This window comes from Sebastes fasciatus, chromosome 10, assembly GCF_043250625.1.
Source record: "Sebastes fasciatus isolate fSebFas1 chromosome 10, fSebFas1.pri, whole genome shotgun sequence".
Classification (NCBI taxonomy): Eukaryota; Metazoa; Chordata; class Actinopteri; order Perciformes; family Sebastidae; genus Sebastes; species Sebastes fasciatus.
The window spans coordinates 20,021,237-20,034,218 of NC_133804.1; the positions used below are offsets into that span (position 1 = coordinate 20,021,237).

The 12,982-nt window shown below is 39.0% G+C and overlaps 1 protein-coding gene across 3 annotated transcripts in view; it reads left to right on the forward strand.

Annotated features, from left to right (window-relative positions):
- The first annotated feature begins 1,431 nt into the window (after positions 1–1,431).
- trpc7b (transient receptor potential cation channel, subfamily C, member 7b) overlaps positions 1,432–12,982 on the forward strand; it is a 94,836-nt gene continuing 83,285 nt past the window's right edge. Inside the window, exons 1-2 of one of the 3 annotated variants that reach the window (XM_074648828.1) lie at positions 1,432–1,776; positions 12,867–12,973. Coding sequence is in view for 1 of the 3 variants with exons in the window: in XM_074648829.1 (XP_074504930.1) it covers positions 12,963–12,973 (11 nt within the window). In the remaining 2 variants the exon portion in view is untranslated. The remainder of the gene's footprint in view (positions 1,777–12,866; positions 12,974–12,982) is intronic. The other 2 variants (XM_074648829.1, XM_074648830.1) reach the window with 2 other exon arrangements.

Sequence of the window (12,982 nt, forward strand, 5' to 3'; positions counted from 1 at the left end):
CATTGAACAAGGCAGAGAGAGAGATTATGTGTGTGTGTGGTAAGGAGGAGAGTAACGGTGTGGCAGTACATCAGCTTCTTTGAAAGCAATTATCCTTGGACCAGGTATCGTCAGACAGGAACGGCCGGGATCAAATCTGTGGTCTCGCAACGCACGTCAATTTCAAGCCCCCAATAAATAAAATAATACCACCACTGCAAAATATGAACAAAGCCAGGAGTAAGGCAAGCAGGTTGGGAATCGCCCTCTGGTCATCCAGAAGCAAAACAGGAGAGAAGAAAGCTTTTCAGCCAGCAGTCAAGATGTAGTGAAAGACAGAACCCACAGAGAATAAGCAGTGCATTTCTAGTTAAAGGGAAATCATATTAGGATTTTATAACTGTCAAAGTTTGAATAAGAAACTGAGGTGATGGCATTGACATATACCGCAAAGACATGATTTATTAATTTTCTTGGAGATTTGTTTAAAAAAAGTTTGGTTGTTTTATGTTCAAGGACTAGAAAGTCATATATTCATAACAGTTGTTTCCATGGTTCCTTTGAATGTAGCAAGTAGTTAATAAAACAGTAAACAGCACAGTGAAATTCATCCGTCGTCTTTGTTAAATAAGCTGTGATAGAAGTTTTGTGACATGAGTAGGCTACTACTCACAGCAAGCCAGGAACATGGTATGTTAGCGCTAGTCTGTCACAATAGGCCCTTTGTCATTGCAGGGTAAACACAGGTGTAATTTATAACATTAATTATGGCCCTGTTCCATTTAAGTTGGCCAGGGCCATGGTATTTTACATGTTCTTTAGTAATAGCATTTATTCTACTAAACCTGAGTTTTTATATGGTCAAATTACCAAATGAAGGGACTTTCACAGTCATTTCACCAGAACAGCAGGTGATGGCCAAATCATGTCACCTCACCCAAAATCTAATGCCTTAAAAAAGTCATTTATCGTGCCATCAATCATTGGAATAGCTGCCCTCTTTACATACGTCAATCCTGTAGCAAATCCTCATTCAAATCAAATACCATTTAAGAATACATTACTTAAGCAGCTGATCGAGAGTCCAGTGTTGGTCCTGTATAATGTTTTGTTCTTTTTTTATCAGAGGATAATGGACCTTGAGGTGAAATAATTATAGATGATGTAAATGAATGTAAAATGTATGAATGTTGGGAAAATTTGAACGACTGCTTTTTTTTTTAATGTAAGGCTGGTATAAAGGTTGTATAAAGTATGTATATGATGTACTGGATTTCGGACCCCAGGAAGACTAGCCGGCGCCATTGGCATCAGCTAATGGGGATCCTTTTTAATTAAATAATTAAATAAATGCTGACTCACTGGAACGGCTGTGACACTAAAAAGAACAGGACCATAATTAATTTGATTAATCACACCTGTGTTTACCCTGCAATTACATGTCCAAATGTCTGCTGTGAAAAAGGGTCATAGAGGTCTAATCAACCAAAACAATTCTAATCACCTGTGTGGGTGTTCCTTAAGAAGTGTCGCAGGGCCTTTAAGGTTGTTGATTTAAGATATTTTTAGTATGTGGGGTTGTTTTAAGCCTTGCTAATAATGCTTTAGGCTAGCAAGCTTCCTGCTGTCCATCTACAGTGTGTCTGCCAGAGCTAGTCAGGGCCAAAAGTGTTTAGCCAGCCCAGTTTAACCAGCATGCTTCATGTGACTTGTTTTTGCTGCTAGAGTGAAGATAAATTGGTGAGGAGTGAAAGGTGTGAAATGGACATGACAGAATCTTCAAGATGCCAGATGACGGTAAGTCCAAAAACACAGTCTTGCAAATGTTAGCTATAACAGAAGATTTAACAGGAAGGGGAGTACATGAAGGAAGAACAGAAAGAAGGGGTTGTTTAGCTTACTGTAACTTCACAGCTGAATTCACTGGATAATGGTGATTGTCTTTTAAAACGGAAATTAAAAAAAGACCAGTAAGCTATTAGCTAGTCAATTTTAAGTGGGAGTGATGAGGGGAAACTTTAATAATATCAGATTACAGTCATTATGTCTCTCTTTGTGAAATTATTTTGACGACAAATGTAAGCATGCATCATGCTAGTGGCTGTAATATGTCTGAATATGATAAGTAGTTTTCAGTTTTATAATGAGATTCACCTTTTGAAATGTGATAAATGTTGTTATGAGGGCTTGAATTTTGTTGAATAATTCAGCAGTGAGTCTTTTTAAAAAAAAAAAAAAAATCAGTTCAGGCATTGTACTGACAGAATGAAGCCGATTCAGGTCAAGCATAAGGGTTAGTTGTGTAAGCTAAAATAGGGATATTAATATTTATGAATGCAATTTCATTGAAGATTTTGCTTTTGTGTGTTTATAATGCAAAATGCGTAATGTAAGCGCTTTCCTTTTGAGAACGACAGGATCAATAGTTGAAAAGTGGTTGAATCTATCAGCATAATAAGATCAATAACTAATTAGGTTTGGAAAAGGACATCCCCGCCTTTTGTATGCAAGCAGTGTGTCTTGAGCATGCCTATAGGAATAATAAGGCAAAACCATTAAATGGATTTTGATTAAGTTTCATGCACCCCGAGGACACAAAATGAGCTAAAATTAATCAATGTGTGCCTTTAATCTGAGTTAAAAGATTAACCAAAACCTGAAACATTTAACCTGTTAAACCCTTGAAAGACCATCCTCACAAACCCCTTCATCTTTCATTATTAAAAATACTCAGGATAAGCAATATTATCAGCATCTGTAGATGAGACGCTGCATGCTCTGTAGATCACAGATACCAGCAGCACTGTAGCGCACATCAATAGAGCTGACGTTCATATCCACTAGTAGATCAGAATGGCTGCGACAGTGGGAGGAGATGGAGACAGATTGCGTCGTTGCCTCTCTCAGCTCCTTATCGCAACAGCCACACTTATCTACTCCCAGTGGAATGATGTTATTAGAAGAGAGACAAATGACTGGAAATGTATAAAGGGAGCTGGATAAAAGTTTAGAGCCAAAGTCATGAATCAGGGAATAAGTGCTGATGGTGGGAGAGAATGCAGTAAAGCAGTGTTAGTATAAATAAAGCAGATGCTGGGTATTATTCTCTGTGTATTGACCGTCATTTTGTAGCATTAACAATCGCACATTTGTCAAATAAGTCAACCATGGAGACTAAATGTAGATATAAATCCCATCAGCATTACTACTGTATTAATAATGTAGGAGAAATATTTCTATACACAATGGTTGGGTGTGTGTGGGAGGCAAATGTTAGACACATCCTTGGCTGTTTGACAAACATAAAACACATATTGTGTGTAAAAAATAACTTTCTGCTCAGAATTAGGTTGCGTGTTTCTGCTTGTATTTGAAAGTTTGGTTCAGCCAAATTCTCTCGCCCCGACCTAGCCGTGATGTAATAGACGAGACACCGAGGACTACATCTGTTGCATTATTTAGATATGCTGGAGGGAGAGTTCTAGCAGAATTTGAGGGTGTAGTTTATATTTAAACAAACAGAAAACTATTACTTTGAAGTTGTTTGAAAGCTGCAGTGGACGTTGCTGCTGACTATTAGTTCATCAGAGGATTGTTCTCTGTCGTCTGACAAATAAGTGAAATCAAATTATGTGATTTCCATGATTGAAATGTATCTGCAGTGCACATGTGACTCAGTAAATTAGCAAGTAACCTATTTGGAATTTATTTGGAATCACTGCCAAATTACTCCAATATTTACCTCAAAATGTATCGAAAATGACTTTATTATAAACATTATTTAATAATGATATGCTAAAATAGCATATAATGGTTAAAATAGGGCCCTAATAGAAGACACTTCTGATCAGGCACATATCTCCCCATTGTGTGACTTATTGTCTACACAAACGTAACCTGCTAGCTGATGTAATGATTCAGGGAGTTTTTTTTTTACAAATTTCAAAGAAGTTATTTGCTAATTGTCACCTAATTACCATGAAATTTGTGGACCTGTAAAATGGAAGTGTTACCAATTATTTTCCTCTGGTACTGACAAAAGTTTTAAATAAGTTAAGTTTGTGTGTGTGTGTGAGAATGTGAACCAAGGGACACAACATCCCTGTTGTTGATGCAAATTAAATAAGTCCTCTTGTTTTCCCAAGTGAAGGAATATTAAAATAAAGCAACAGTGCAAGCGCACAGCAGCTGCCGAGTCAAATTGGAAGTGTGTATGTGTGTGTTAAATAGTTGTGCGCCTGGGGACTGTGTGTGCCTTGAATTTCTTTATTCCTGCTGACGCCGAAGGCTCGTCTGTCGTGAGTCAGGAGGTTCACAGCAGAGCTGTGCGTTCGTATTTCTCGCTGTCTGAGTGGGAGGGTTGTGACAGTGGAGGTCTCTTCAATCCAACAAAGACGACACCCCCTTTACAATATCTAATTTATCCCCACAAAACAAGGCCACGCAAAGGACACAATTCAGTGTGTGCTGAGGGGGTGTTTGTGTTTCTATCCCTGTGAAGGTCAGGAAGATGATGAAACACCCTCAGAAGTGAGGACATTTGGCTGGTGTTCACATTACACACGGTAGAGTGTGTATGGGTGGAACCTCAATACTTCTTTGGTACCAACTGAAATGTTTCTGCAGCACAGATAAACTCTCAAGAACTGAAAGTTGGCATTGAATGTGTGGTCAGATTCATAATTGTGTCTTCTTTGATCAGATAACTCCTGATTTTAAGCATTATTTTGCCATTTTCTATGCAATTTTATGTTGGCAAAGTTCTTATGCTACGGCCTGTTTAGACAACATTTAAAGGATTAGTTTGACATTTTTGTAAATATGATTATTTGCTCTCCTGCAGAGAATTTCATAAAAAGACCAGTACATCTAAAGCTGACTAATTAACACATTGTGCTTTGTTTGTTTAATCCATACACAACCCAAAATGTAAAAACAGTGTGGTTTTGCCTGGTCACTGGTCATCAGGAAGTGTTCACCATGTTAACCTCCTGTAAAAGCAAACCTTTTGCTTTATGTAGGGGATTAAACAAACAAGATATACGTGTTAATTAATGAGTTTTAGACGTGCTTTGAGGAAAATGTCTTACTTTGTACAGAGCCAGGCTAGCTGTTTCCCCCTGCTGCCAGTCTTTATGCTAAGCTAAGCTAATTGACTCCCGGTTCCAGCACCATACTAAGCACACAGGCTGATACCAATCCATTCACCTCACTCTCGGCAAGAAAGCATATTGGCGTATTTCCTAAAATGTCAAACTATTTCTTTAACTTGTGACAAGTTTGGCTTCTTTTGTTAAATGTAGGATAGGAATTAGTAGAAAAACATGTTTATATTCCTCAAAGCAAGGAATGGAAAAAGAAGAAAGAGAATTATTTTGGTATCAGACTCGGGTTTCTTAGATGCAATACTGTCAATATATTTCAAACGATATCTGGTTTTAATGGGATGAGCCAACACACCAGCATCAGCTGTGAATGGGATTATTTATACGGTCTTTCAGTTTAATGTACACTATGTCTACATTATGCTGCTTGAAGTTAAATAAAAAATTCAACATGTTTTTGAAAGCTGCAGAGAAAATGAGGTCCGTCTAGTATTACTGTATAGTTGCTCTATCCAGGAAATCATGTTAATAAACAGAATGATTTGCCTCATAAATCTCTAACAGTGTATTTGTAACCTGGACTTCCTCTTTGATAACAACCTGACACTAATATACTGTGGTACCTTTTATGTTCAGGTTTGCTTTATTAAACTGATATTGTAATGAGAGAGTGTGGGAGGAAGTGTGTGTGTTGGCTACCTAACGGTGATAATGACATGTCACAATTTACCATTAGGTCTTCATAGGATCTGATAGCTATTTAATCAGCTGTTATATTCATCCCAAGGGGGTTTATGACACTTTCAAGTTATTATTACATCGTGTGTGTGCCGGTGTGTGTACGTGCGCACATACTGTGTATCTTTTCTATAATGCATGGTAATGACTGTAATATGTTTCACACTACCTGTGAACTGTTATATCCTGCATACTGTGGTTTGTTTAGTGTCTCAGTTTCTTAATGCCCTGTTGATTAGTTCCTGCTTACATTTCCTTACATTCGGCTGCGTTCCCTCCATTTCCCTGCGAGTGAATGATGAGGTTATCAACCCAATCACTCTGCCACACAGGCAGGCTGTTTTGATGTTACTTATTTATGACTAGCCATCTGGAGCGTGTAAATGTACTATAACACATCAGCCTGCCAGAAGGATTCAGTATGGGATATTAGATATTGTGTAATCAAGGTCCCTTCTCCACATCCAACAAGTGCTGTAATCTAGTTTGCTGTGCTCATTGAACCACTGGTTCTCTTCCACTCTCTTCCACTCTGCATACATGCTAACGGTATCAACGGATGTAGACAGAATAGAGGTGTATAGCCATGTGTTCATACCCTTGTATTCTCTTCATTGCCTTGTCCATAGTTACTGTGTGCCTGTAGGTTTAATGTGCTCCCTGCACACTCTATTACCAGAAAATATAGACATGCTTTTCTAATATTTTCTGGTAATAGAGTGGTGCATGGATGACATATTTTTATAGGCCAACCCGGTATTTAGCATCGCTCTTGTTCCCTCGACCAAAAACCCAATGGGATTTTCTCCATTGGATTTTGGATTATTGCAGAAAATAAGCTCTCTGGCACACAAACATATTTTGATACTTACACATCTTATTCAGCAAGATAACCTTCACAAATGAACACCACTTTTATGATTTTTGAAGTGTAAAACAATCACCAGAAGTAAAAAGTTAACGTTAGGCTATAGATGAACTACACCACGGTGGCATGACTTCATGTCGCCATCACTAAGCTAAAGGTAGAGTAGTGTTCGCCGTGATGACGTTTAGTATTCTCATTTAGCCACTTGTTAGCAACCGCCTTTTTTATAACACGTAAAAATTCACAAGTGTGATATTTTCTGACGTATTTTACATCGTAGAACAAAATGTTACAATTTCTAAAGCTTGTGTTAACCCCAGACCATATTTTAGGCATCTAAGCAAAAACCCATTTAAAAAACCCATTGACTACCAGTCAAAATGCTAACTCATTTTTGGGTTTTAGGACTCATTCTTGCAGCACTCTATATGAATCCCTTCCCTATTGCATTTCCTCAGCCGTTATGGCTATGTGTGTGTGTTATCTTTTTTTTTTTGTCCCCCATAAATGCAACACAATATATTGTGGCAATCAAGACAAGCCGCTGTTATGCACAAGCTCCAAACTACGCCAACGACTGCTAGCACACCTGTGGGAAATATAAATACAGAGAGAGAACAAAAGTGAGATTCGAAAAAGGATGTCTGGGGTGACAAAGAGAAAGTAAATGACGTGGTTACAAAAGCAAACAGTAGTTTTATTCTATTTATTATTCTGTATGCGCGAGTTTGCATTTCTGTATTTCACATATATTTACAATGTGCACACTGCGAGTCGTAATGCCGACAGTGTGTCGATAGTAAACTAATGAGCAGTCGACCTAGCAGCAGCCACGGCACCCTAAGTACAGAGCTGAGTTGGCATTTTGTTGTTTGTGTTGTCTAATCAGTTGATAGCTTACCGATACTTTGCTTTCATATTCCTCCCTTTGGGATAATGAGTCATTACAGTAGCTTACCAGGGGGAAGTGCAGCTTGTAGTTCACACGATGAAGACCACTTTGTTATGTAGAGCAGTTACATTAATATGCATGCTGATAATTATCAAATAGTTAGTTACACACAGACATAGATGGAGTGTGTGGGTAAAGATGCACACATGATATTTGTCTGCATATAGAGCTCATTTATGAGAGTGAGCACTCATTAAACATAAAATGCATTCCTGTACACACACATACACACACGCACAGGCTACACATTCATCTTCATTAGAGCTGTGATTAGGAAGAGACCTGGGGGTGTTTTTGGTAATGCTTCTCTCTGATGTCTTTCAAATCAGGAGATATATCACTTTCATCTTTTCTGCTAAACTATATCCTTGTGTCGCATGTCTAAGTAATAGCAAAGCCCCATTAAACCCAGCTGACATTTGCCCAGACAGACCTGGGCTCAGTTTCACTGTGAGAGTTCTGCGAGGCTTCCTATTCATCTTAGGAAAACAGTTCCCATTGTGTTTTGTGCTGGCGTTGGTGTATTGCAGACAGCTGAAATCCCTATGATTCCGTACATTGGCGCCCATTAGCGAATGTTACTGGCGGGGCGGTAATCGGGTGGATTATGAGAAGTCTACGCTGCGTTGGTACCATTTTTGGGCTGATTGCTGAGGTTTTAACAATATGTGGGGACTGACAATATGCAGCCTGAGCTGACAGAGCTCAGAATAAAGTATTTGTGAGTGTAGTTTTAACTATGGTACGGTTATCCTCGTCTCTCTGGAGGCAGGGCGTCTCAGAGGAAATGCGTGTTTGGCTCACTGGGTACCCATGGAGATTTGGGCAACAGATTTAATTTGATGCAGACATGTGTTTTAATGGTCTGGCAAGCACATTTTATCTGTTATCAAATTAAAGGAGAATCCCCCCCCCCCACACACACACATATAGAAACACACATAAACACACAGTGTAACTATGGCCACCAGTTTTACTGCACATGGTGATTTCTCTCCTTCTTAATCTCTCTCTCTCCCTCTCATCAGGCTGCCTTGCCATCTATAAACATATTTTCAATATGAGCACACTCTTGCTTTGTTTGTACAACCCTTCCCAATTTCCCATTCATATCTTCTCTTCATGCTTAAATGATAAAGGTAATTGTGCCTGCCAGCGATCGGTGGCTCTGGTTGTTCAGCAGCACAACTGGAGCCGCCTGCAGCAAACACTCCTCTGCCAATCAGAAATGTGATATAAAAGCATGTTCTACCCATCGGTGCTGTCGCAGTTTTGCTGTGATTACTTTTGGGATTTGCTTCATTATTTCATCTTTGCTGACACTTAAATGCTCATCCTCAGGGTAATATGCTTGTAAATGCGTTTCTCACAAGTTCAACAGATGTCACGGTCTCTTCGGGGTCTAGTTCAGGGCCAATGTGTCCTGTATTTACTGCTCACTGGTTTTAAAAAGAGCAGCGTGCAGAGAATTACAAATGCTCACAAGAAGGAGCCAGGAGGATGTTAGGATGTGTGTTTGTCTGTATTCATGTACCCACATGTCAAGAAGTGGGAGTAGGGAACCTTAAGTTTATGATAAATGTGTGGATTGGACAGGATAGGGCACAGCATTAATTGATTCACTGATACATCCTAGTGCATCAACATCTGCACACATTAGTCTATTGTTTGCATTTTCTTTAATGGTGAGAGGCGCATGGATGATGTATTTTTTTTGCACGGTTTCCCTCGACAAAAAGCTGATAGGATTTTTCCATTGGGTTTTGGATTATTGCAAAAGAAAAGGCTCTGTAGCAAACAAACATTCATGATGCTTACATGTTTTGTTCAGCAAGATAATCTCCACAAATGAGCACCACTTTTATGATTTTTGAAGTGTAAATGCAATCACCAGAAGTAAAAAGCTCAGCGTGATGCATTTAGTATTCTCATTTAGCCACTTGTTAGCAACTGCCTTTTTTAAGACATGTAAAAGCTTCAAAATTCACAAATGGGATGTTTACTGACGTATTTTATATCTTAGAACAAACCGTTAAAATCTCTTAAGCTTGTGTTAACCTCATACCTCGTTTCAGGCATCTAACTAAAAACCCAAAGTATGATAAAGCTCAATCAGACTGTGTCAGCTAAGTAAAGAGGTAATATAAAAACAAATGATACTGATACTTTCTTAATACTGTTTCACTTTGCTGGACTAAATTGGAAAAAGAAATGAAACTGAGAGCAAGCGTAATCCCCACACAATGATTCACTTTTGATATTTTCATCACAAGGTTTGATACTATATCTTCAGGAAACTCAAGCAAATAATCAGACAGAGCTCCAAATGTATGATCCAAGAGCCTCAGTGCTTTTCAAAATCAATATTTGCCTTGGCCTCCCTGGTCGGATCGTCCTGTACAGGTATCGACATTGAGAGTTTGTTGTTGTTTTTCCCTTCCAAACTTCTTCCCTGAAAGTAGCTGATGGATTTAATCCACTGAGTCCATATAAACTGAGCTCCATTCAGCCATTTACCTAAAATCCATTTCATTTATGAGGAGAAAATGTATATAGACATGGAGGTGCAGTATAGTTCTGTAAAAGCACTAAAAGTGTCATCTGAAATACAGGTGAGACTGTTTTCAGGGACGATTTACTGGCCATTATATTAGGTATACCTCTCACCAGTAATGTCCTTTTTTCCCCAAAAAACAAAGACAGGAAAACTCCAGAGGGAGAGAATCACCTCATGTTGATCTTTTGGCTACATTTATTAGCAATCAATAGGCTTTTTATGAGGAAATTTTTTGTTTTTTTATGGCCACAATGTATTTGCCATTAAATACGCAATTTGTTGCAGCAGGGGACCAAGAGTGGTTGTTAAATTCGAGAAGTGTCAGAAATAGAAACATGGGATAGTTTTAATGAGAAGGTACAAGAGTTGTGTAACTATTATTTCACTTATATCACTGTGGACGGCTGTGATTGGGTTTTTGGATTCTTTGCTTCTTATGTGTTTCCTGTCTCACTTGTTTAGATGGTTTCCCAACTCACAGTGATGATGCTATACAGTACGCACTGCAGCGACTTGTCTCTTGTCCATTCTCACCTATTACGTTCTTGAGTGCGAACACAAACTGCAAACTGACACGTCTTCTTCTAAAGGGGCTATTTTTCCCACGGGAGAGTTTGTACTTTTTTTACTTGTCAATTAAATTTGGCTGAAGTTTGAAAGAGAGGAGAGACTGAAAAAAAGGACCGGTTAGGTTATGTGTGTGTGATTGGTGTTGATGAGACATGAGAGTGAGTCTGAGTGGAAGACAGGAAAGGACAGGGTGTGAGCGGCTGTGAATCATAAGTCTGTGATGAGCGCTAATGAAAAATAATTCCAGACCAGACACTGCGAGCATCCGTCTTATCCTCTCCCTCCTTTTGTCATTCCTCTGTCGTTCTTCTCTCACTTCCTTCCTCCCATTATCACGAAGTCCCTCCATGTCCGTCTCCCTCTCTCTCTCTTTCCCTTTGAAGGCCGGGACCAGATAAAGGGGAAAGTGGAGGCAAGCAAGAAATTAGTTTCCTAATACCCCTGAATGTGCCATTATATTTATCGTGCCTGGAGACCAAGCTTGACGGATTTAATTAGCTGTGAGGAAAGACCCTTTTCATCACTCAGTATAACTACCTTGAAAAAATGTTTTCTCGGTTTGCAAAGAGGAGCAGCCCTCCACTTCCTCCTTTGAAGTAGTTTAAAATCTTTTCAATTGGAATATCCACATTGTTGCATAAGGGAACAAGTGATAATTCGGAAATGAAAAATGACTGTAATGACTCTCATTCTAGATGCAACAATGAAGGTGGTAGGGTGGTGAGTTCTAGTAAGTGACTTTGCTATCTCCACATAATAACACTAAAATGCCATGAACATTTACTATTAAGCAGACACCTTTGTAAGTTTTTGGCAGTGGTTGGGTATAATTCCCTACGTTAATATATTGTAGTACCTTTTATGTTCGTTTGCTTTATTAAACTGGTGTTGGTATGAGAGAGTGAGGGAGAAAGTGTGTTTGTTTATTTGTTGGCTACCTGACGGTGATAATGGCTGTCATAATTTATCATTAGGTCTTCATAGGATCTGATAGCTATTTAATCCGCTGTTATATTCGTCCCCAGGAGGTTTATGAGCACTTGCGAATTATTATTACAGTGTGCATGTGGTCTGTCCGCCTTCAGGTCTCCGAAAATTGATTTGACTTGATTTTGCTGTAAGTGTTGTCAGCAAATTGATCAATTAGCTTTAAGGCAGGGTCTGTAATCTTGAGAAACTAGCAAGAGTACTGTACGCTAGATTTAAAAAAATGATCCAACTGAAAAACCGAGCCCAGTGTTGCCAACTCTTTTCCAATGAGGCTAGCAGGACTAGCTCCAAAGTCCCTAAATCTAGTGAGAAAGTTGCCAAGTCGGCAACACTAACAGTCCGTCGCTTCAGGCTTCCCTCCAAAGCCACTCCTCCACAATTATCATTATGAACGTAAGCATGTCTTAAGATAGATAAGATAAGATAAGATGAACCTTTATTAATCCCCGGGGGGAAATTCAGGTGTCAAAGCAGCAAAGCGCAGGAGAGGTACAGGTGTACAAAAAAAAAATATATATATATATATAAATAATGAATGTGAACGGCGAACATGGCTACTGTTAGTACTCACAACTGTCAAACTAGCAGCTTGTGGAAGACTCAAGTGATGCACAACGAGTGCACGGTTTGAGTGCGGCCGATCAGTCATTTCATTTGTGCCGAATCAAGTGATTGAACAGGCTTATTACAGTCCTGCGACAGCCACAGGTACTGGGTTTTATTTTTTTGTCCGAGCATTTCAAGTCAGGTCAATTACATTTTGTAGCCTAATATCACAAATCAGAAATTCGCCTCAGGGGGCTTTACAATCTGTACACAATACGACATCCTCTGTCCTTTGCAGTACGACTCTCTCATCAGATGAGGAAAAACTCCTTTAGCTTAACGGGGAAAAAATGGAAGAAACCTCAGGAAGAGCAACAGAGGAGTTTTGCTTTATTGATTGCTGTTGGGATGTAATGAGAATTTCAACAAATATAACAAAACATGTATTTGAACAACACTACCAACCCTACCTTTAATATCCCAATTGGTGTATTTTTTGCTTCGTTTCATGCGTCATTGGATGTCATATGGTTTCATGTCATATACACTATGTTCCAACAGATTGGATCTTCTTGAAAACAGCTGAGGAAGAGCAGAAATAGCCACAGGGATGCATCTGGATGTACGGTCGATGTCTACATCATATGCCATGTCTGCATGATGGAGCGGTGAGTGAT